General features: G+C 41.1%; 1 protein-coding gene across 2 annotated transcripts in view; it reads left to right on the top strand.

The window, feature by feature from the left end:
- PREX2 (phosphatidylinositol-3,4,5-trisphosphate dependent Rac exchange factor 2) overlaps positions 1-26,027 on the top strand; it is a 430,245-nt gene that overhangs the window by 131,865 nt on the left and 272,353 nt on the right. For both annotated transcript variants that reach the window (XM_040432527.1, XM_040432528.1), the window contains exons 9-11: positions 15,316-15,465; positions 19,921-20,065; positions 22,177-22,277. In XM_040432527.1, the coding sequence (XP_040288461.1) occupies positions 15,316-15,465; positions 19,921-20,065; positions 22,177-22,277 (396 nt within the window). The remainder of the gene's footprint in view (positions 1-15,315; positions 15,466-19,920; positions 20,066-22,176; positions 22,278-26,027) is intronic.

The raw sequence follows: 26,027 nt of genomic DNA on the forward strand, positions 1-26,027 counted from the left end.
TATCTCTGAAGAGGTGAGGAAAATGTTGGAACTTGGGGTAATTGAAAAGTCCCATAGCCAGTGGTCCAGCCCCATAGTTCTGATCCCCAAACCAGATGGCAGCTGAAGATTTTGCAATGACTTCCGGAAGTTAAAGGCCATATCTAAGTTTGATGCTTATCAAATGCCACGTGTTGATGAGCTCATTGACAGGCTCAGAAATGCCAGGTACATAACCACTCTAGACCTAAACAAGGAATACTGGCAAATTCCCCAGACAAATGAGGCCAAAGAGAAAACTGCCTTTGCCACTCCTGATGTCTTATTCAATTATGTTGTCTTGACCTTTGGTTTGCATGGAGCCCCTGCAACCTTCCAGAGGGAGATGGATAAGTGTAACGGATCTCCTGGCACCCCGACCGGGTACCTCCGTCGATGGATGCTCCTAGTGCTTCCCGAGGACTCCAAGCACTCCACTTGACACCGTAAGCACTGCAGACCCCATGAACCGCTGAAGCTTGGTTGAGGTCTCACCGTCTCCTACCCACCCTGGACCTACGACAAGGCTCCAGGCTCCAGTGGGTGAACCTTTCCTAAATCCAGAGAGCAGGAACAGCTCTTACAAGAGCTTGTAGTTATAGCCAGGGGAGTATACAGCGTATAGCAATCCCCATACACATGAGACGAGGCTCTATGTTAAATGTAAAACAGGAATTCTTTATTGAACACACAAGCATTGACTTATACACATTTTCCAACAAGGTTACCACCCCCGTGGACCTGGTTGGGAACTGAGGACATGACCTAGCAGCCAATCCTTTACAGATTTACAGTTTAAACACTCCCATACAAAATATATAGTTTTAAACAATGTCTTCTGTCCTGGAGACAACCTTAGGAGTAATTCAATTATCTCTCAGGACAAAGGGAAAAATCGCCAATACACACGTGGGGACAATAGGACAGACATCACTACTCAAATATACAATGTCCCAACCAATACAGTAAACATAGACATTTAACATATCCCCAGATAGCTTGGATCTGAGCGCTCAATATATCCAAACAGCGCTCAGATGCCACAAACACAGTCAAATCACCATGGGGTTTAAGTTTAGCATGGGCTGATGAGAGGGCCCATAATCCTGGGGCAAGAGGCTGGCAACCAGGCTTCTCCACCACCCAGTGGCGAAGTTGGTTTCGCCACAATATGATATAAAGGCCTCACAGACGGTACGCAGCAGCATATCTGGATGACATCATCATCCAAAGTCCAGACTGGGAATCCCATCTACCTAGGGTGCAGGCGCCTATCAATTCACTATTGTGAGGCAGGCTTCACATCCAATCCAAAAAAATGTGCCATTGGTCTTGAAGATGCTAAGCATCTGGGTTACATCATAGGCCGAGGCCTAGTAAAGCCCCAGTTAAACAAAATTGAAGCCATACAAAGATGGCCTCAACCGGTAAACAAGAAGCAAGTTCGGGCCTTCTTGGGGATTACAGGCTATTACCGGCGATTCATACCTAATTTTGCGTCCCTTGCAGCCCTATTAACAGACCTGACAAAAGGAAAAGACTCTGTCATGGTCAAGTGTTCATAAGAGGCTGAAAAATCATTTCAGACTCTAAAAAGCCTCCTGTGCGCTCAGCCGGTGCTGATAACCCCAGACTTCAAGAAAGGGTTTGTCCTACAGACGGATGCGTCTGAGGTGGGACTAGGGGCAGTACTGTCACAGGTAAGGGATAAAGAAGAACTGTATCTGAGCAGGAAACTTAATGACCATGAGCAAAAGTATGCAATTGTGGAAAAAGAGTGCCTCGCCATTAAATGGGCCCTGGAAGCACTCCGCTACTATTTGCTGGGCCGTCACTTTGAATTGGTCACGGATCATGCTCCCTTAAAATGGATGTGTGAGAATAAGGAAAAAAATAGGAGGGTAACAAGATGGTTCTTAGCCCTACAAGAGTACCGGTTTACGGTAAAGCACAGGCCAGGGACACAAATGGGAAATGCAGATGCCTTGTCGCGTGTACATTGTCTGACGTCCAGATGTGTTCCAGATGTGATGCTAAGAATGCAGACACGTGAGCTGACTTTGCCTGGGAACAGGTCTGCTTTGAGTCTTTGAGAGCATAGCAGGTGGTACAAACGATATGGTTATGTTTGGTTATGTTTGGTGCCCAGTGTTAGGCTGGCACCAGGTTAGTCAGGAGTTCCTGATTGTATAGTTAGAGGCATAGAATATTGTTTTGTTTATGTTTATTTTATGTACCACCATATATCACAACAAGAAAGGAGTGTGTGACACACCAATTGCAAATAATAAAATATACAGTTTATTAATATCCTTTAAAAATGAACAATACTTCACAGTACATGTATATAGATCAGCGGGGACTAACAACAGTTGCTTACCACCCTGCTGATAACCCCATGGCAGTGATATTAGGCAGTAGTGCAGAAATAGACCCAAATAGATGTTATAAATAGGTCCCAGAACGGGTACCAAAGGTTACAATTTTAAAGTGCAAGTGCCGCGGTACATTTAGCCAATAAATAGTCAGGGCAACACAATCATGGCAAAATACAAACAAGTCTATTAGCCATAAGGTGCAAATAGCTATAAGGCAACATACCAGGGAAACCAGGGGATAGCTGCAGGGTGATGGCGCTCCTCGACGCGCGTTTCGCGTATGTTCGCTTCCTCAGGAGGAGTGTTTATGTACCACCAGCTGACAATAAATCTGGACAGTTGATGGAAAACTGAGGTTGCCTGGAATCTGTGCTCGATAGAGTGTGCTCGTCAATCCAAGAGACGACCTAACTCTTACTATATATATATATATATATATATATATATAAAATATCTGTGTTCTGTCCATTTTTTCGGGGCCCATGGAAATAAATGGGTCCATGTGCTCTCCACAAAAAGTGCACATGGATGTTAAATATGGTCATGTACATGAGACCTGATAGATTTAATGTCAATATCCCGGGTGGCCTGGGACAGAGAAAAGGGTTAAAATGGTTATCCAAGCTATATCACATGACCCCCAATGCCCGGGCCCCTCATATAGATTATACTTACCCTGATTCTCCCAATCAGGAGTGCCGCGGGTGCCGCGGAGCAGGCTAAGTATAATCTATATGAGCGGCCCGGGCATTGGGGGGGATCTTTTATAGTTTGGATAACCTCTTTAAAGGGGTTCTCCATGAAATAAAAAAATGAAAATACTTAAATATTATTTTATAATAAATATATTCACAAATACCTTTCATTAGTTAGAATGGCTTGCTTTGTCTAGGGAGCAATCATTAGGAGAAATAAAATGTCCGCCGTCCTATCAGTACACACAGAACCTGTCCTAATCACACAGGAGGACGGGTTACTTCACCACAATGTGCCATAGTGCTGCCTCATCCTCCTCTCTGCTCTGCTTGTCAGGAATCATGATTCTGAATACAGGTGAGAAGATGAGGAGATATGAGAGGAGGGTCAGGTGTGGATAATGAGCAGCAGCACTTGTATGCAATCTCCATTACCACAGCCTGTCCTGTATGTCCTCTCTGTACTTCATGTCTCCTCATGAACTAAATTCCCCAGATATTCAGCTACGGTTCTTATCTGTCTTCAGGATCATAATTAGGGATGAGTGAATCGACTTCAGATGAAACATCCGAAGTCGATTCGCATAAAACTTTGTTCTAATACTGTACGGAGCAGTAGCTCCGTACAGTATTACAATGTATTGGCTCCGATGAGTCGAAGTTATTGCTTTGCGAAGTCTTGCGAAACTTTGTGCAATAACTTCATAAATGAACTTGTACTGTAAAAAAACATTTCCCGAACTCGGGTTCGGTTCCAAGGTACCACTTGGAACAGAACCCGAGTTCGAGAAATGTTTTTTTGACAGTACAAGTTAATTTATTAAGTTAATGTGCGAAGCCTCGCGAGAAGCAATAGCTTCAGCTCATCAGTGCCAATACATTCTAATGCATTCTAGTATTAGAACAAAGTTTTATGCAAATCGACTTTGGATGTTTCATCCGAAGTCGATTTGCTCATCCCTAATCATAATCCCTGACAATTAGAGAGAAGGAGGAGGATGAGGCAGCTCTTTACCTTTTAGTGTTGTAAAGTAACTTGTCCTCATGTGTGATCAGGACAGGTTTTGTGGGAACTAATGGGACAGCGGCCATTTAGTTTCCCCTGATGATTGCTCCCCAGACAAAACAAGCCATTATCAATAATGAAAGGTATTTGTGAATATATTTATAATAAAGTAATATTTAAGTATTTTCATTTTCTTAATTACTGGAGAACCCCTTTAATGTTGCTTGACTGGTGCCCAGTGGGATACTCACTCCTTTGTCACTCTAGCTGGAAAGCTAAGGCTAGAATGGAGAGACATCGCCGTGACGCACACAGACTTTTCAATTTGGCCCCATCTCTTTCACAGACTTCTCCCTATGACCCCTCTCTCACACAGATGGCTCCCCAAAACCCCTATCACAGAGACTGTCCCTGTGATCCAATCTCTCACACAGGATGCAACCCATGCCCTCCTCTGTCATAGACTGCTCTCCCACCCTGCCCACCTTCTTATGCAGATTGCGCTCCATGCCCCCATTTTTCCACATTTTTAGACTGATCTATAGACTCTGATCTCTCACACACTGCTCCTTATTCTCCCCCTTCTCACGCAATGATTCTCCTCACATAGGCTGGCCTCCATGCATTCCTCCCACATACTGCACTGTATGGTGCCCGTCTCCCACGCAGACTGCTCCCCATGACCCAGACTACTCCTTTTAGCCTGCTTCCATGGTTTCTTATCAGTGTTCTGCTTCCTGTTTCTCCCTTACACTGATCATAGAGATGAATGCAGAATGAGATAGAGAGGACTGTTTAGCTGTATCCGTACGGCTGCACAGTTCTCTCTAGATCTGGACAAAGCTCTCTGTGTGGCAGCAGACTTCCCCCCGCGTTTGTAAGCTGTTATTTCTATCAGTTATTGTGAGCCAAACCAGGTATGGGTCAAAAACACAGAACAGGGGCAGATCTTTCCTTTCTACCTTATCTCTGAGTAGGCTTCACTACTGATTTTGGCTCACAATAACTGATGGAAATAACTGACCAAATAACTGTGGTGTGAACTCAGCCTGACTGTGCTGCTGTGCAGCTTAAAGGCAGTACTGGTTACAAGAGATAAAGAAAACATCGTTTTGGGTACAATCTACATAGCATCCAAAAGCAACAAAAAAAATGAAAAAAATGAAATAAAAATGAAATAAAAATGATTAAACTATTCTAAACAAGTTAACAATCCCTCTCAGTATGTTGTGCATTGTATATATTAAATAAAACTGATGTGATTTATATATTTTTTCCATATAAATGAAATGACCCTGCAAATAAAAACTATTTCTTTATTTTACAAATCAACTATAACAAAGCAACTGGATTATTAATCCAAGATGTTTAATTGCTGTACTTAGTGGAACACAATTTATATCACTTTATGCAGCTGCTAGTAAAGTCTTGCATTTATTGATGTCGTAATAATTGGAAATATAGTTTCACTGCTACTTTATTAACTTTTTATTGCTCCAGGAGCTTCATCTGTAATACAAATTGCATATTGAAGCCTTTAAATGAGCAAATAAACTGCACTTCTTGCTACACAAAGGATAACAGCAGCTTTGATTGAAACTGTACAAATGGTCTTGATCTCTGACATGCGGTCACTTTTCCAATACAGGCCCTTTAATCTTCACAACTTCATTTCCTTTTATTAAAGAAGGTGGCTGTGATAGGATATAATGGCTAACACTATATTTTTTCCAAAAATGATTAACACTAATGCAACTAATATCATGTTGTAACACAATATGCTTAAATCAATTCTAATAGCTATCCTTCTCATAGCTTGGTTCTTGGCCAGTGATTATTGATCTTTGCTGGTGTTTTTCTATTCTAGATTCTTTGCAATTTAGTAAAGGGAATAAAATACAGCAGATTTATGTAGGGCAAAATGGACAGGCAATACGATGGTGGCCGATGGGTACAACGCAGTCTTTCCTGGGTACAGAATAAAAAATCTACTGGGCACCAGTAAAACCAATGGCACATGTTGTGTTTTGGGTTATTTTCTTCCCACCAGTAACAGTGCTATTCTGGTTTCTGGTATTGAAGCTTTATTTTAAGGGGTTATCCCATGATCAATATAAAAAAATTTAATCAGATATCATATAATACGACCGTCGCGAACAAACTTAGAACCAGCCCTGTACCTCACATGGATCCAGAGATATCCTCATTCATTGCTCTATGTGCTCTGGTAGTTTTATTTCAAGCTGACGGCTTGGGGTGGTGGGGCATGTCATTTCTCAGGGGACATGTCCTTTCTGCTGCCGCTGTTGGCGATTAAAGGATGGAACTGAGCATGTGCTTCCATTTTAGTGAGCTGGACAAGGAATTTTGAAAAAGATCAAACAGCAGGCGGCGCTCTACAGATATATTTCAGTGAATAACTCAGAGGCTATACTAAATTTTATTACATGCAATTACAAAAGTATTCAGATGTAGGTGCTAGTTTGAAAAATGTAGAATATTTTTTGTGGGACAACCCCTTAAATAAATCGGGTTAAGCTACAATACCAGATACAACCCATGAAAAAGAATGGCACTGTTTTTTTTTATTTTTCTTAATCCAGTACTCTATGGGTGTACAGTAGAGATGAACAAATAGATTTGTAAGAATTGATTCCTCTTATCAAGCAGAGTTCTGCACCTGTGACAGGGTGTCCCCGGAAATGCAAACCTTCCCTCTGTCTCTTGATTGACAGGGCTGGACATCTTAGCTGGCCCTGACAATCTCACACCTGCACCGCTGTTCCAGGTAGTGGCGCAACTAAGTGCAGAGGCTTTTTTTCCGCTACGGGAGCAGCAGCTGTGCATGTGCTGCTACACTCCCGGGTAGCGGTTCATTAACAGCTGCTGCTTAGAAAGCGGAAGCAGAACCTCTGTGCTTGCACCACTCCTCGTAGGCTGCAGATGGAAATGTCACACCGTGTCAGTCAAGCTTCAGGGGACTGTCCACAGCTTCGGAGACACCGCGTCACAGGTGAAGAACTTTGATTAAACAAATCGATTCTTATGAATCAATTCGCCCATCTCTAGTGTATGGTAACCCATCTCAAAGCATGGAAAATTTAAAGATGGGGTGACCCATCTCATGAGTGTCATTCATTAAGTAGGACCTCCTGCTGCCACCACTACAGAAGTAGCTATCATTCACAGTACAACTTTTATTAGTGTGTTGAGTGTGCTTGACCCATCATATAGCATCACAGATGTAGACACCAGTTACATAATTGGCACATGTCAATTTCTTAGCTATATGGCTATGTGTGGCGTGCCAGAACCGCAGGGGCGACACGTGAGGTGCACGGTGGGCCGATGAGGGGCCAGTGATAATACAGTTCATCGGTTTACTCACGGTTAGCAGAAAGCCTCCCTGGGACAGCAGCACAGTGATGAGGAAGACAGCACGAAATCCTCCGGGGCACACTCTGTGGTAGGGAAGCACCAGCCTAGATGGAGGTTGAGGTGCCCCTGATGGCAGCGGTGTTTAGGGTGCTTGTGGCGGCTGGGTCCCTTGGTGGTATTTGTCATGACGCCAGTACCGTTAATGGTGGTACAACCAGTTGTAGTAATATTGAAGAATGAAGTAGACAGTGGTAGGATACAACTCACAACTTTTACTGTGGCTGGTTTTAGTTGCGGCATATACATCCAGACTGAATACAGTCTTTTGATATTTAGAGGAATTCTGTTGATCCACTGTTAATAGGGTTGGCTAGGTTCTGACTTTGCTTCAAGGTCCCTTTTGAACCAGAGTAATTTTGTGAGGTTGCCTGTGGCCAAATAATCCTTCACCTGGACTCCCAAAGGTCTTTGATGCACGGGTAGTGGCTATTATCCTTTGGTCCTAAGTCTTTCCTTTCTTTGTCCCTTCTTGGACTAGACTTTTACCTGAGCAGATGTGCTTGATCTGCACTCTTTCAAAAACTAAAAACTAACTGAACCACTGATCAGACCTGAGCTGGGCTGGATATCCCAGAGTGGTGCTATCCCCATCTAGTGGTGGGATTTATAAAATACACTTGACCAGCCTATGAACAGGGATACAACAGGAGATGAAATGCAAAATGACATGCAACACAGTAATGCAGTTTTTTAGTCATTTTGCAGTTCCCACGTGTCCTGAGTGCGACGCTGCATATGTAATTATCGAATTTAAAAAAACACATTGTGAAGCTGGATGATCAATCAGATAACTGCCATAAACCATATTAGTTCACTTAGCCCGAATTTGTCCAGATTTAGGACAAATCAGGGTAAAGGCCCCTTTACACAAGCCGAGAATCTGCCAGATAATCTCTAACGTGCGTGCATAGGAACGCTCATTAGTGATTATCTGGCGGGATAAAGGTGCCACTGATTACCCAATGGACAAGCAAAGCGTCAGGTAATATGCTGTCTAAACAGCCACTGCTGCTGGCAAAAAACGAGTCTATATGGAGACAAGCGATGGCATTAGTGATCCCTCCTCACATACTGTGGAATTGTAATAGCAGCCGTCTCCTTCACTGACAAGCAGGCGATTGCTGTGAAGGAATGGTTCCTTCCCGACAATCACTTGCTAAATTTTCATGTGTAAAGAGATCCTGAGAGCCTGATGTATATATTCTTCTATTAATGCAGTCCATGTATTGCCTCTGTATATGTCCTGTACCATGGATTGCCTCTGTATATGTCCTGTACCATGGATTGCCTCTGTATATGTCCTGTACCATGGATTGCCTCTTTATATGTCCTGTACCATGGATTGCCTCTGTATATGCCCTGTACCATGGATTGCCTCTGTATATGTCCTGTACCATGGATTGCCTCTGTATATGTCCTGTACCATGGATTGCCTCTGTATATGTCCTGTACCATGGATTGCCTCTGTATATGTCCTGTACCATGGATTGCCTCTGTATATGTCCTGTACCATGGATTGCCTCTGTATATGCCCTGTACCATGGATTGCCTCTGTATATGTCCTGTACCATGGATTGCCTCTGTATATGTCCTGTACCATGGATTGCCTCTGTATATGCCCTGTACCATGGATTGCCTCTGTATATGTCCTGTACCATGGATTGCCTCTGTATATGTCCTGTACCATGGATTGCCTCTGTATATGTCTTGTACATGGATTGCCTCTGTATATGTCCTGTACCATGGATTGCCTCTGTGGATCTCTTATTTAGAGCTAATGTAACTGCTGCTCTGAGGGCATATATTGCGCCACTGAGTATTGGAAAGTGGTCGCAGAACAGGGCAGAAAATCATTCCTTTTTCTCCCTGGAAACTTACTGCACAAACACACATCTGCTAGGAAGAGGAGAACAGCATGGAGATGGAATATTTAGTCATCCACTTCCTGATAGACTTGCTAATAAATTCTAGAAGTAGCTGATGTTTCCCAGCTTGCATATACCATATGTGACTACATTCTGGCTTCTCCAAGTGAACATGGTTAGCACTCGTTAATCATATGAAAATAAGTCCGAAAATCCAAAAGTTTTGGAAACGTAGTAGCCTCTGCTTTTGATCTCTAAAGGACTTAATGGTTGTTTACCTGTAAGCTAGGACATCAATGTCTGATCTGCAGGTTTACCACACTGATCAGCTGTTTCAGAATGGCTCCAGCACCAGAAGTCAGCTCCAAAACCACACCGCTCCGTCCACTGTGCATTGTCTAGAGCTTGTAACTTTTCAATGGGAGCAGCACTGCAGTAACCAGCTCCATCTACTGCATGATGGATGGATCTATGCAGTTCTGGCTCCAACTGTTGGAGCTACTGTAAAACATGTGAGTTGCAGAGTTGGGAGGTGTCAGATCCCTGACAATCAGATATTGAGGCCTATCCTGAGGTTAGAACATCAATATAAAGAAGAGGAATACCTGAAATTTTCCAGACACATCATATAGTGTTCAGATCTCCTCCAGTGTCTAAAATAATACAGTGCCCTGACTCCCTGTACATGTTTACATCACTGGAAATGTCAGCATCCAAAAATAAGGTTATTCAAATCAATGAAGCATTACTTATAAAGTTGTTTTCTTGTTGTGAATAGCAGGTGTCTATCTCCAAGGCAGTTTACGAAGTATATTTTTCCTATAACCATAGTGCTGAATGATGGCAACCTCAGTATCTCAAATACTTTCAGGAACATGGCCTGAAAAGCCATGGGTGTTTGTGACTAAATCATAGACCTCAGTGGTGTCCAGTGACGTGACAGTGGTGTCTTCGTGTTGTAGTAGGAGGAAGCTCTTCAAATGCAACTCAGAATATAATTGACCTTTCAGACTTTAGTCTAGATTTACTAATCGGAAAGATGGCGTAAGCCAAGCCAAGCTGTCCAAACCTGCTCCAGATTTATCACAAGAGCTCAGGCTGGATGATAGGCTGCAGGGATAAACACTTCTCCCTGACTTTATACCAACTATTGGTTGAGTTACTTTGATACTTTTACACCACAATTGCACCAAAATTTTGGCTCAAAATGGCAAATTTTAGGCCCCACAAAAATTAAAAAAAACAAAGTGGTCATGTTTTCTGATCTCCTTTAAGGCACTTCTTTGATTCTCCACCTTTTCTGAAGCTGATTGCATTGAAGCTGCAAGGAAATCTGATTCAGGTTTCATGAACTATTTCCTGTCTTTTTCAATCATGCTGTTCTCTCGAATATATTAGCCTGTTAGCTAATTGGTAAATCTGCTAAATAAAATGAAACTCTGAGTACAAGAAGCTCTCCTTTTACTGTCAGGTTCTTACCACCGACCATTTTAATTAGCAGATCTTACTTGCTTCTCTGGGAGCTTGCTGTTCTTCACAAATTCATTGAAAACCAAAATACCTAGGTGCTTTCATACTAAGAAAAACTCTAGTAACCTCACATAATCCTGCCATGTCCTTGTCTTATGTATTGTAAACTTTAGCAAAATATGAACAGAAAGTCCCTGATTTCACTCTTCATTATCTTTGTGCAAAACATGGACATTGGCCGTGTGCGTTTCGCATATTGCAAAACAGACCGTCCTGCCCTCTATAGAACTGTCCTATGCTTGTTCAGAATACGGACAAGAATAAGACATATTCTATATTTTTGCAGGTGTCGCGGAACAGACTTACAGACGCGGACAGCACATGGTCTGTTGTCTGCATCTTTGCTGCCCATTGAAGTGAACAAAAAAAAATGCAGGTTGGATGCAGAACAAAACGACGGTCGTGGGCATGAGTCCTCACCGGAAGAGACAGGCATCCAATACTGTCTGTGCCACCATTAATTTCTGGTTGAGGCAGGAAGTAGCAGCTTAATATGAGCAAATGGGACAAAGCTGTAATACCCAGCAAAGCCGCTACTAAGTATAAGACAGCAATGAAAATGATGAAAGAGGCCGTCCTAGCCCCTTCAAACAGTTGATCGGTGAGGGTGCTGGGAGCCAGACTCAAACCAGTTTGATATTGATAGCTTATCCAATGGACATGCCATGAAAATATGCATGTGCAAATAGCTTGATCAATGTCAGTAAATTCCCATGCATCACATTTAGGGCATGTTCACACGGCTAAAAACTGCCGCTGATTCTTCAGCAGAAATCAGCAATTTTCCGCTGCTTAAAGGGAACCTGTCATCAACTTTATGCTGCCCATACCAACGGCAGCATAAAGTAGAGACAGGTGAGTTGATTTCAGCGGTCTGTCATTTAAAAGTTTAAAGTAAGTGGTTGCCGAGAACCAGCATCACAATCATTGCATACTGGGCCGGGAAAAGAGTCACGGCCACCTGAGAAGAGTCCTGGTTATTCATGAATTCCTGCTCTCCTGCCCACCTGCTGATGGCTGACAGTCTTCTACCTAGTTTTCTCGCTTTCTCTCTAGGAGAGAACTGCCAATCATCAGCAGATGGGTGAGAGTGCAGAAGATTTTGAAAAACCATGACTCTTCTCAGGTAGATTTGACTCTTTTCAAGACCTGTGTTGCAATGATTATGATGCAGGTTCTCAGCAACCACTTACTTTAGGCTCATGAGTGACACACCGCTGAAATCAGCATTTCTGTCACTATTTTATGCTGCCCTCAGTGAGATCAGCGAAAAGTTGATGACAGGTTCTCTTTAATCCACATTCAGAACTCTATAAACAGTTTCCCATTGACGTCAATGTAAAAAACTCAACCATGTTCACACCTTGTACAAATGGTAACATCTTTTTCAGTAGCTGATTTGTAGAAAGCATGAGAAGTGAGATGTTTGAAGCAGATTTAATTGAAGTAAATGGAGAAGTAGAAAAACCTCAACCAAAAATCTCTTATAAAAAGCTTATAAAAACTTCACTAAAACCACCAACAACTTAGAAATCTGCCACCAAAAAGTATTTGTTTTCAGCTACTGATTTAGCTACTGATCTACTATAAATGTTTTGGACTGCTGTGAATTTTGGCCGTGTGAACATACCCTCATAGAAAGTCCTTAGACTGTTCACTTACAATTTGTTATGTTACAGCCCTATTCTAAAATGGATAATAGTCTTTTTTCTCATAAATCCACACACATCTCATGATGATAAACCAAAGTCGGGTTTGCAGAAATTTGTGCATATTTATAAAAATAAAAGAACTGAAAAATTATATTTACATAAGTATGTAAACCCATGGCTAAAGCACTCAGTAATTTTTCCATGTATCATCCTTGAGATATAACTTGACCTTGCTTGGACATGATTTGGGAAGGGACCCCGGTCAATAGTAAGATCCCAAAAACAAAACTATAAAGTGAAAAGACTTGTCTGTAGATCTCTAAAACGGGATTGCGTCAAAGCACAGATCTGGGGAAGCGGTAACAAAAATTGCTACAGCATTGGAGATCATGAAGAACACAATGGTCACCATCATTCCTACATGAAATACATATGGTATTTGTATAGATTTATTGATGGACACTGCTTGATAGGCTGTAAACCAAGTAATTATAATTAGAGATGAGTGAATCGAATCCCACCAAGTTGAATTAGATCCGAATTTCAAGATAAATTTGATTTGCCTCGAAGCCGAATTTCCTCATGCTTCTGTAACACCCCAGAGTGGTGTTACCACTTCTGCACCTTGCTACTGTCTTTATTGATCTAACCTCATGTCATCTTATGCATTTATTCCAGGTCTCCACACTGTGCATTTCTAATGTTATGTACCTGTTCATGTAATGTGCCTGGTTCACAAGCAGGTGGCAGCAAACATGGCAGAGCTATATTTAGATAGAATGGAACCTTCCTTTCCATTCTAACCCCCTTCCCTCTGGAGAGAGGTGGGCGAGTCCCACTTCCTGCAGGAAGGTGCCACGGTCTTTCCCATGACAGAGGTTAGAAGATCTGAGAGACTGGCGGCACATAAGGTTATCTGACAGTCTCTCTGTTTTCACCGATTGCAGTGTTGTTGGTAATGACCACACCTCAGGCGCAGCTTGTGGTCATTACTGCTGCCCTATTTAGTCTGGACTCACACTTCACACCATGCGGTTGATATTATTTGCTTGGAGTTGGAAGAGCTGGTATGTGAATCTATTTGGTGTTCCTGCTCATCCATTTCTATTCAAGATAAGTTTTCTTCGCTTTGTATTTTTGTTGTTCTCTTTGTTCATTGTTTACTAGGCCTCAGGGAGACGCTGGTTTGTTCATCTGGGAAGGAACCAGTAGTCTCAGACCCTGTCACTACTCCCAGGGATTTTTAGGGCTACTAGGGCCTAGGTTTACGGTGTATGTATATTCCCATCTTCAGGGTCTATTCATACTGGCAGGAGTCAGGGCTAGGTCTAGGGTTTCCTAGGTGGTCACCTTTCCCTTTCACTAGCCTTGCTGCCTGGTTTCTGGTCATTGCTTTCATTCTGTTGGTTATCCCCTCCCCCCTTCACTGTGACAGAAGGGTGGGGACCAGTTTCTGCTAGGGGACAGGTGTGCAGGGGCACGTCTCTGCTGGACGTGCCCACATCAGCCAAAGCACCTTAAGCTCTGCTGGCCATGGAGGCCAAAGCTTGAAGCCTCAGGAGCCAGGAGGAAAGTTCCCTGGCATAACCTAGAGTCAGACTACAGAGAGAAAGTGCAGCCTAAAGAGGAAGCCAAGTTAACTATTTAGCTTATCAGTAGGGCAGAGAGAGTTATTGAAGAAGCCTGCCAGTTTAATGCTAAAGCCGGCTGGAACCAGGACAGAGCTTGAAGATTGTTTTGATGAATGCTTATTCAAGTAAAGCTGCTGTTTAACTACATACAATGTCTGGACTCAAGTTATTCTATTATCCCTCAATTATTCCCCCTATTTATTACTTCTGAGCCAAAGCCTGGGGTCCAGCGGTATCCAGGAAGGAGCACCGTGACACACATAAAGAGACATTTTAGGCCGCACTATACCACTCGGCATTCCTACATCTGGGTCACATGTTATAGTAGGGCCCAAGGGGGAGGCACCCATTGCACTTCGTGTTAGCGAATCGATTTAACCTGAAATATAGTAAAAAACCAAAACAATTCGTACTTACCTCCTCCATTTGCTCGCGACAGGCCGCCAACTGCCATCTTGATTGAAGATCTCGGCTGAAATCCTGTGCGTGGTGATGTCATCTCGCGCCGCCAGATTTCCCGCCAGATCTTCAAGCAAGATGGCGGCGTTGCAAGCAAATGGAGGCAGTAAGTTTGCAAAAAAAAAAAAATGTATGTTCATTTTACACTGTTTTTACACTCAGATGCCACGATCATGTATTAACATGGCATACGAGGGGTACAATGACGGGGCGGCGCTATCACAGCTCCCTGTCATTGCACCCGCTACTTACAAAAAAATGCGCTTCATGACAAAGTAATTAATCATAAAGCAATTTTTTTGTAAAATTCGGCGAATCAGCCAAATCAAACTTTTCAATAATTCGCTCATCTCTAATTATAATGTTATGTGTTATATCTAAAGGTCACTTTACATGGGACGACAGAGCAGCAGATTGTCAAGAAGGAAGTGTCCCGACAATCTGATGCTCGTTGGTGGTGCTCGTTTGTGGTCGGAAGTACATTTATACTGCCAGATAATCGCTAATAAGTGCTTTTTGCGATTCTCAGCCCATGTAAAGGGGCCTTTAGTTATATCATATAGCATTTACCACCCACGTTTTTTACAGAAATGCCGAATGTGCTATTGTCATCATTGGAATGACATATTTTTGTCTCTTTTAGCTGATTTCCATAGCAGTGGTAATCTTGTAGTCAATGGCTGGAAAATACACAACACAGCGAAGAACAAGTGGTTTGTCTGTATGGCAAAGACACCAGAGGATAAACAGGAATGGCTGGAAGCAATCCTGAAAGAGAGGGAGAAGAGAAAAAGTGAGTACATGCACCTGTCTCAGTAGGAATCGGCAGCGCGTTTCAGTCCATCACTATTTACAAATCCTTGTTTGCTGTTAGTGGATTCAAACATTCTCATTTACATTAAGAGGCTGAAAACTCTGTGATTTTTGTTTTTGTTTTATTCAATTTTAGATTTGGCTTCAAAAAACATAAAAGTCCATAGATACCTAACACCTCCGCTCAAAGAGAAGCTTGCTGCAATGGTATCCTGTGTAGACAATACTTACCAAACTAAATATATCAAGGGTAGTCTGTCACAAAAACTTTCCACAATGTATCTGCCTGGAACTCACATAGCATCATCTAAAGTGGATAAAACTGAAACAAACTCTTAGGCCTCTTTCACAAGAGCAATATGGATTATGTCAGGATCTGTTTAGGGAAAGACTGATGGTTTTGCTTGCTACTTAAATCAGTTTTGTCAGCGATTGCATTCAGTGTTTGAGTTTGCGAGGATACAATCAGTTTTTGATGCGTTTTTCACTCACGTGAAAAAAAACAAAAAAACTGAAGAATAACACTTAACATCTCAACATCTCTTAGCAACCATCAGTGAAAAAAGGATTACATCTGGATGCCTTCACACAAGCCCCTTCATCTCTATGGAGCCAAGGCTGATTTACAGTAGCAGCAAAGTGGATGGTATTTAAAAAAAATCTCATCCAGGCTGTCTAAAAAATTTGCTGCATAAATTGACTAGTGGTGTGAATTTTAGAGGCTATGTACACATTTGGGGGCAATTTTTGTATTATTGCATTTTACTAATTTTGACCTAAAAATCATTTTTTCAATTGGTCTTTATAAAAAATGTTTAACCCTTGTCTCTGTGCAGACTTTGGTTTCTCTAGTAGCAGGCTCACAATTTTCATTCTGTTCCGTCAGGCAGCTCAGCTGATGGCTCCTTATCTCTGTTCTCTTAAACACTCATTATAGCTCAATTCGTTTCTTACTGATAAGAATGTGGCTTAAATAAGTGTTTATGACCTTTTAGTAATTTAGAGAAAAAGGTTATTGACTGGTACATAATGAAAGTACCATTCACACAGCTAGAAAAACAGTTAATCCTTTGTGACAAAATGGCTTACTATTTTTAATAAAGGCCAATTCCAATTTTTTTTTTTAGCACAAAGTGAGTAAAATGCATTCATAAAATTAATACTCCCCTAAGGTGTACATAGCCTTTAAATCCTCAGCCTGCCAATTTAAACTCCAATGGAGAGGGTGAAATCTGCAACAAACTGCATGGCAGATCCTCAGTAGAATATCAGCTCACGTCAAAATCCACACATCTGGCCATATCTTTAAGTGTTGAGAGGTATTAGGTCTGTCTGTATTGGATCTGTTTCCAGCACCTGAATACAAACCAGAATACACGGTGGGGCTTTGAGCAGCATTGTTCAGTTGTCACATGCATAAGGCAGCCTATGCAATGATTCATTTTGATCGTGAGTTTCCTGATGTAGAGGATATGGCGCTAAAAGGAATGTCTGGACCCATACTAGCTCTGCTTGACATGTTTCTTCTGTGTTCCTGTAATTCCTATTTAAGTGCTGTTTTTAAGTATGTGCTTCATTCAGCACAGGATGCAATATGAGTCATTGCTAAAAAAAAAAAAAAACTCCTGTAAATAGCACAGCGGTTTTAAACAGTCTCCATAAATGAGGTATGTCTTATGGAAGATTGGATCATTCCACCTACTGCATTCAGCATTGTTAAGCTTCCATCGCGTGTAGTGGCCAGTAAACAATATCCATGACAACCTAAACAATGGAAATCATATTCTGTAAAATTCCACCAAGAGCTAGACGCAGTTTCTGCAGCCATGTCCCATCTAAATCATTCTGCTGGCTCCAAACAGGACTTTATGTGTGAACTACTTACTTATACCAAAAAAATTACAATGTCTAAGCAATTATTCACATTTGGATTTGACTAGTCAAGTTTCAAAAACTGGAATGCATCCAAGCAGTGTACAAATTTCTTCTGTTGAGATTTTTCCCCATAATTGGAAAAAACTAGATGACAAATGAGCAAGCAAATTTAGGCTGACCACAAACATGAGACAAGTTTTAAATAAGTGGCCGCATTGACAGTGATGCTTGTGTGAGAGGGAAACTATAAGGCCAGGTAGACTGAAACCCAACGGGTACAATCCCAGTTTCTGGCAGTCATCAGATATGATGAATCAGCTTAACACAAAAAATACACAAAAAAGAAAAAAAAAAAATGTGGTGGAGCTTTTGCTTGCTTAGTAATGGTGGCACATCTGTGCAGGTTTGTGTGCCAGAACTGAAGTCTACATCAGAAGGCGAGCTAGTGTATATTTCAGGTATAATCAATGCTAATTTCCAGATGTGGATTATAATAAATGTGCTGAGCTGGCTATGCTTGGCCCTGTAACGGCCACTCCCTGCCCCAGTGTGCCCACTTTTTGGAAAAGTAATTAAAGTTAAAAAAAAATTGCACAAAGCTACTTTGACACTTGCGTTGGTAATTCCGGTATTGAGATTCGACAAAGGATCTCAATACCAGAATTAAACAAATCCGTTTAGATTTTGCACATTAGGATCCATCCTTTCCGTTAGGATGCGGTTGTGTGAAATCATTTAAGTCAGTGGGTGACGGATGCGTTTTTTAGGCTCCTAAAAACGTATCCGTCACCATTGACTTACATTGCTTTCATTGCTGGATCCGTTTTTATGACCGGACACAAAACCGCAGCTTGCAGCGGTTTGGTGTCCGGTCACAAAACTAAATGCTGACGGAACAGAAGACATCCTGATGCATCCTGAACGGATCTCTTTCGATTTAGAATACATGAGGACTAAATAGAAATGTTTTTTTTCCGGTATTGAGAACCTCTGCCGGATCTCAATACAGGAAAGCAACAACACTAGTGTAAAAGTAGCCTAAGCAGGGTATATAACACATTTTTTAAATCCAGTTTTCTGGCATACAGGGGTTGTTAAATGTCCCTTATGTGACTATTATTAGGACTATTACATACAATTTTACTGATGTGGTACTGGGAAGGGGGCTGTGCCAACCTTAGGCCTCTTTCACACGGGCGTTGCGCGTGAGGGCCGGACAAGATGCGGGTGCGTTGCAGCAAAATGCCCGCGAGTGCAAAGTGTTTTTTAATGCGTTTTGCACACGCGTGAGAAAAATCGGCATGTTTGGTACCCAGACCCAAACCTGGACTTCTTCACAGAAGTTCAGGTTTGGGATGGTGTTGTGTAGATTTTATTATTTTCCCTTATAACATGGTTATAAGGTAAAATAATAGCATTCTTAATACAGAATGCTTAGTAAAATGTCCATTGAGGGGTTAAAAATAATAAACAAATTTAACTCACCCCATCCACTCGATCGCGTAGCGGATCTCCTCTTCTTTCTACTTTCTTCAGGACCTGGCTAAAGGACCTTTGATGACATCACTGCGCTCATCAAATGGTCCATCACATGGTCCATCACCATGGTGATGGACCATGTGATGAGCGCTGTAACGTCATCAACGGTCCTTTAGCCAGGTCCTGAAGAAAGTAGAAAGAAGAGGAGATCCGCTACGTGATCAAGTGGATGGGGTAAGTTAAATTTGTTTATTATTTTTAACCCCTCAATGGACATTTTACTAAGCATTCTGTATTAAGAATGCTATTATTTTCCCTTATATCCATGTTATAAGGGAAAATAATAAAGATCGGGTCCCCACCCCGATCGTCTCCTAGCAACCATGCGTGAAAATTGCACCGCATCCGCACTTGCTTGCGGATGCTTGCTATTTTCACGCAGTCCCATTCACTTCTATAGGGACTGCGTTGTGTGAAAAACGCCCAATATAGAGCTTGCTGCGATTTTCACGCAACGCACAAGTGATGCGTGAAAATCACCGCTCATGTACACAGCCCCATTGAAGTGAGTGGGTCCAGATTCAGTGCGGGTGCAATGCGTTCACCTCATGCCCGTGTGAAATGGGCCTTAGTCTTCCTCTTGAAAAATAGAGTAGCTACAAATAAAACCAAGATTAGACTGAATGATGTTTTATTGTTACCTTTAACCAGGGTGCAGTACCATTTTCAATGCATTTGCCTTCATGTTTCATGTATGCAGGATCTACAGTACTACATCCAAAAAAAACTGGAGGCTCATACTGTACCTAAATGTTCCCCTAATATTATATAGAGGCACATGCTATTCTACAGTAGAAGTATCACGTTTATTGAAGAATAAAGTGCCATAAGGAGGTGAAAATACAGCTCCTTAATGTGGAACCATAGGGACTGTGTGTGCCACCATACACCTTACAATGTGCATTATATCAAAGCAAGATGGTGACTGTGGTGACAGTAGGCGTTTTCATAGACTGAGTGACATGTGTGAACTGATTCAGATACAGCAATGGGTTAATGGTGGTTTATGGGGTCCTCACAGGTCTGACACTAGGTATGGAACAGGACACCTGGATGATGATATCAGAACAAGGAGAAAAACTTTACAAAATGATGTGTAAGCATGGAAGTCTAATCAAAGATCGGAAAAAGAAACTGACAACGATCCCAAAGTGTTTTCTTGGCAGGTAAAAATGTAACCGTGGATGACAATCGCCATGTACAGGGAGTGCAGAATTATTAGGCAAGTTGTATTTTTGAGGATTAATTTTATTATTGAACAACAACCATGTTCTCAATGAACCCAAAAAACTCATTAATATCAAAGCTGAATATTTTTGGAAGTAGTTTTTAGTTTGTTTTTAGTTTTAGCTATTTTAGGGGGATATCTGTGTGTGCAGGTGACTATTACTGTGCATAATTATTAGGCAACTTAACAAAAAACAAATATATACCCATTTCAATTATTTATTTTTACCAGTGAAACCAATATAACATCTCAACATTCACAAATATACATTTCTGACATTCAAAACAAAACAAAAACAAATCAGTGACAAATATAGCCACCTTTCTTTGCAAGGACACTCAAAAGCCTGCCATCCATGGATTCTGTCAGTGTTTTGATCTGTTCACCATCAACATTGCGTGCAGCAGCAACCACAGCCTCCCAGACACTGTTCAGAGAGGTGTACTGTTTTCCCTCCTTGTAAATCTCACATTTGATGATGGACCACAAGTTCTCAATGGGGTTCAGATCAGGTGAACAAGGAGGCCATGTCATTAGATTTTCTTCTTTTATACCCTTTCTTGCCAGCCACGCTGTGGAGTACTTGGACGCGTGTGATGGAGCATTGTCCTGCATGAAAATCATGTTTTTCTTGAAGGATGCAGACTTCTTCCTGTACCACTGCTTGAAGAAGGTGTCTTCCAGAAACTGGCAGTAGGACTGGGAGTTGAGCTTGACTCCATCCTCAACCCGAAAAGGCCCCACAAGCTCATCTTTGATGATACCAGCCCAAACCAGTACTCCACCTCCACCTTGCTGGCGTCTGAGTCGGACTGGAGCTCTCTGCCCTTTATCAATCCAGCCACGGGCCCATCCATCTGGCCCATCAAGACTCACTCTCATTTCATCAGTCCATAAGACCTTAGAAAAATCAGTCTTGAGATATTTCTTGGCCCAGTCTTGACGTTTCAGCTTGTGTGTCTTGTTCAGTGGTGGTCGTCTTTCAGCCTTTCTTACCTTGGCCATGTCTCTGAGTATTGCACACCTAATATAGGGTGTTGATGTCATTAGACCACACCCCTTCTCATTACAGAGATGCACATCACCTAATATGCTTAATTGGTAGTAGGCTTTCGAGCCTATACAGCTTGGAGTAAGACAACATGCATAAAGAGGATGATGTGGTCAAAATACTCATTTGCCTAATAATTCTGCACGCAGTGTATTCATTTACATTCGTATGTGTGATTTGTCCATTTTCCTTTAAAATACTAATGGGGTCATTTATCAGACTGGTGTAAAGTAGAACTGGCTTAGTTGCCTATAGCAACCAATCAGATGGCACCTTGCAATTTTCAAAGGAACTGTGAGAAATTAAAGGTGGAATCTGATTTGTTTCTATGGGCAACTAAGCCAGTTCTACTTTACACCAGTTTTATAAATCTCTCCCTAAGGCCTCTTTCACACGACCGTTTTTTTTCCGTTTACGGGTCGTTTTTTGCGTTCCGTATACAGAACCATTCATTTCAATGGTTTCCGCAAAAAAAAAAGGAATGTACTCCGTATGCATTCCGTTTCCGTATTTCCGTTTTTCCGTTCCGTTGAAAGACAGAACATGTCCTATTATTGCCCGCAAATCACATTCTGTGGCTCCATTCAAGTCAATGGGTCCACAAAAAAAATGGAACACGTACGGAAATGGATCCGTATGTCTTCCGTATCCGTTCTGTTTTTTGCGGAACCATCCATTGAAAATTTTATGCCCAGCCCAATTTTTGGAAACAATGGAAACAAAAAATGGAACAACGGATCTGTGAAAAACGGACCGCAAAATACTGAAAAAGCCATAAGGTCTAAGTGTTGTGTTTTGCTTGTTTAGTCTGATTAGATTTTATTTTATTTTATTTTTTTCAAATGGTTCCTTACAGTCCTGAAATTTGTGGATGGTAGCAACCATGGTCATAATTCTAATGTATGTAGTCACCTGAGCTCATAGCAGTACTTGATAAATGTATAAGAATGAACAATTTCTGGAGTTGCTTCTTCATTTTTTTTCGTGGTTCCTTGCAGTGAATTTGTGGAGTGGCTACTGGAAATTGGAGAAATTCACAAACCAGAAGAAGGTGTTAACCTTGGCCAAGCTTTACTGGAGAATGGGATAATTCATCATGGTAAATCGAGCATTTAAAGACACATTTTACCTCAGATAAAAGCCTCATATTTCTTGTACATAAAAAGTCATAGTGAAAGGTAATATGTACAAAGTACAGTATTAACTTCAAAGGGCAATTAAAATATATTAAAAGGAATCACTATGTTCTGCTTTTAGTCCAAATCCATACCGTTTGTTTAATTTCATTGGGTAGAGACCACACATATGTAACCCCCTCTCTTACAGAGATTGAGACTAAACCATCTTGTCCTGGAACTTGGTGTGAATCCCAGCTATTGTACTACCTCCAATTAATGATATCTGCTCTCGAGGGAGAGACGAGAGGCCCCCATAAATATTAGTTGGTTTGACGATCGTGTTGAAATCGGGAGGTTGACTGAAATCAATGTATGGCTAGCTTAAAGGAAAAGCATTTTGTTTAAATCAAGACTTTATGTTTACCCTTTCTACCCTGGAGTTTTTTTTTTTACTTTGCATTTTTTTCTTTCTCCGTTCACATAGTAAGCTGTATTTTCGAATGCCACAATTTAATATTGCATAGAATGTAGTGGGAAGTGGTAAAAAAATTCCAAAGTTGCAATTGGAAAAAAACCCCACAATTTTGCAACAGTTTTACATGTTTTTTTTTTACGGCGTTAATTATGCGGTAAAACTGACTTGTGATCTTCATTCTCCAGGTCAGCAGGAATCCGCCAATACCACATATGTATACTTTTCCTTGCGTTCTGATGCTGAAAAAAAATATTATTATTTTTTTGCTGTCATATTCTGACCACTATAACTTTTTTGCATTTATGTGTGCAGAGCTGTATGAGGGCTGATTTTTTTAGGGGCGATGTGTACTTTTCATTGATACCATTCTGGGGTGTGTACGGATTTTTGATCACTTTGTATTTAATTTTTGGGTGGGAGGAGAAGCGACCAAAAAATTTCAAATCGGCCATTTTAACCCTTTTTTTAATTTCGCCTTTTTCCGTTTGGGATTAATACTTTAATATTTTGATAGTACGGGCATTTATGCATGATGTGTATTTTTTATTCTCATTTTGGGGAAAGGGGGGTGATTTGAACTTTTATTAAAAAAAAAATATTTGTAAAAACTTTATTATTTTTTTTTACACATTTTTATAGTTCCCATGGGGAACTATAACAATCAAACATCTGATTGCTATTATCATATACTCCAATGCACTTGCATTGTAGTCTGTAAAGATTTTACTACTTTTCTATGGAGCCCTATTACAGGCAAGGGCTCCATAGGAAACACTATGCAGCAGCCTCCTGTCATTCACAAAGACAGGGGCTGCGGCACACAAGTCCCGACTCCTCCGATCGCCACACGGGGGAGCCTGAGCATAACCGGAAGCGCCACTTCCGGTTTTCAGCGCACTCAGATGCCGTAGTCAGGTTTGACCACGGCATCTAAGGGGTTAAATTTCCGCTACCATTTGCATAGATCCATAATAACAGTTACCCGCCAAATGAAAGTGTCTCTACAGCCACCACTTTTCCTTGAAACCTAAGAGCAACATATGCCCTCAAGTCACTGGCTGAAGAACATTGGAAAGATGCCCCTCTGGCCCAACTAATAGGTGTCATAGATCATGTTGTCTTAGATCTTATTGCCTTTCTATAAGTTGGCCATATCTCAGAGTATTCCGCCCCTTGGCATAGCTAAAGATGACCATCATTGTATAAGTCTGTACAGTCTGGTAAGTTGGATCCTGTATGGCAAGAATTTGAAAGAATAGTGTTTGTGAAGATGTCTAGAAATCTGTGGAAGCAGATGTATAAAAGTAAGGTAAAGCTACTTACTGTATAAGTGCTTTCAGTTTCAACATTTAAAATGCAGTGTGCACAAGGGTTATAAACTTTTCACAAGATAGCTATACAACAGTTTAAAGGGGTTGTGTCACTTAAGCAAATGGCAAATTTATTATGTAGAGAAAGTTAATACAAGGCACTTACTAATGTATTGTTATTATGCATATTACTTCATTTGCTGGTTTGATTCATTTTTCCAACACATTATACACTGCTTGTTTCCATGGTTACGACCACCCTGCAATTCATCAGTGGCGGTCCTGCTTGCACACTATCAGAAAAAGCACTGGCCTATGTGCGCTCCCATGGTCCCAGCCACCAAATAAGCTAGTGCTTTTTCCTATAGTGTGCAAGCATGACCACCACTGATGAATTGCAGGATGGTCGTAACCATGGAAACGAGCAGTGTATAATGTGATGGAAAAACGAATCCAGCCAGCAAAGGAGGCAATATGGATAATAACATTACATTAGTAAGTGCCTTGTGTAAACTTTTTCTACAAGATAAATGGCACTTGCTGAACTGACGCAACCCCTTTAATGGCTCGCTGCATACCCCAAAAAATTATGTAATTCTAAAAGGCTGTGCATGTTTTTATGAGCTGTCTTGATAAGAGCCTCGCTGGTTTACAGTCTAATACATTCATTATTTTAGCAGAGCTTTCTTTTCCACTTGGCTGATGTTTTAATGGACGTAATATACAAATATTTTGCAATGTAATTGCTTTTATCTAGAGGTTGGTGCAGTCTACTGAAGTGAAGCTAATCACAGCTTTGTTTCCTCTCTGAAATGTTAATTAATACCGTCTTTGTTAGGTGTGACTCCCTTCATCATTGTGTTTCCTGGTATATAACAAACATGACAATTATATATGACAAAGCTGAAGGCATATACTGTTATTAATGTTCCCGCAATGCTTCACGCTTCACTTGGTAAAAAATAATGCGTCTATTAAATAACAGTTGTTCAAATGTTTTCGGCATCACAGCGTATTTGACGGCACACCTTTTTTTTAAAAGAAAAATTGATGTACTGCATTATAAAAAGGTCTTCTTAAAAGCAGATCCAGGGCTCTTTGCCATCACATAACTAACAAAACCATTGTTTAGATATAGTTTGTGGGCAAGTCCTTCACCACAGAGGTCATAGTTTCCATATCTTGTGCTGATGAAGGCCAATAAGTCCAAAAGAACCATGTATAAGTTGACGTAAATTTCCATGATAGCTTTGATGTAAAGTTGTAGAGAGTAAGACATGAGGAAAATTCAAAGCCTAGTACTACATGACATATCTTTAACATATCATTCTTCAAGAGTAGTTTCGCCAGGCATACAATAGTCATGCATATTTTTTTGGTCTCCCTAATCATAAATAGCACCCTAAAAAGAACCCCACAAGGCAAGTCATCTAAGTTTCCATTGAGGTATTTCAGGTCTTCTGTGGTTCATATGTTTTTGATTCAATTAGTGAAATAACATTTCTAAAGGTGATATATGCTCAGCTGAACAGCATAGAGCTATAATTATAGCTGCTTCGTGCTGCACAGCAAGTAAACAGTAAGAAGAACATTATTTTCACACAGCAAATTGGCAGAGATGCCTTCTTGCCTTTTAAACATGCTTATGTAGCAGAGAACAAAGAATAGCTAAGCACAGTTTTGTACTTCTCTCTCTCTCGCTCTCTCTCTCTTATTGATTTGGAACAAATTGATTTGTTCCCCCAAAAAATTGGCGAACTTCAAATGAAACAAATCTTGTCTGGTTTGTTCATCTCTACTGGCCATGTATGTCTTTTACACAGCCCTTGGACAGGGATGGCTCGGATAAACGAGCGTGGATCTGTTTTTAGAAGAAAGAAGCCTTGTGCAAACCCTTTAAGGATCTACATTAGGGGAATCCCCATTCAAATACTTTATAATTTCCA

Source organism: Bufo bufo, chromosome 5 (genome assembly GCF_905171765.1).
Source record: "Bufo bufo chromosome 5, aBufBuf1.1, whole genome shotgun sequence".
Lineage (NCBI taxonomy): Eukaryota > Metazoa > Chordata > Amphibia > Anura > Bufonidae > Bufo > Bufo bufo.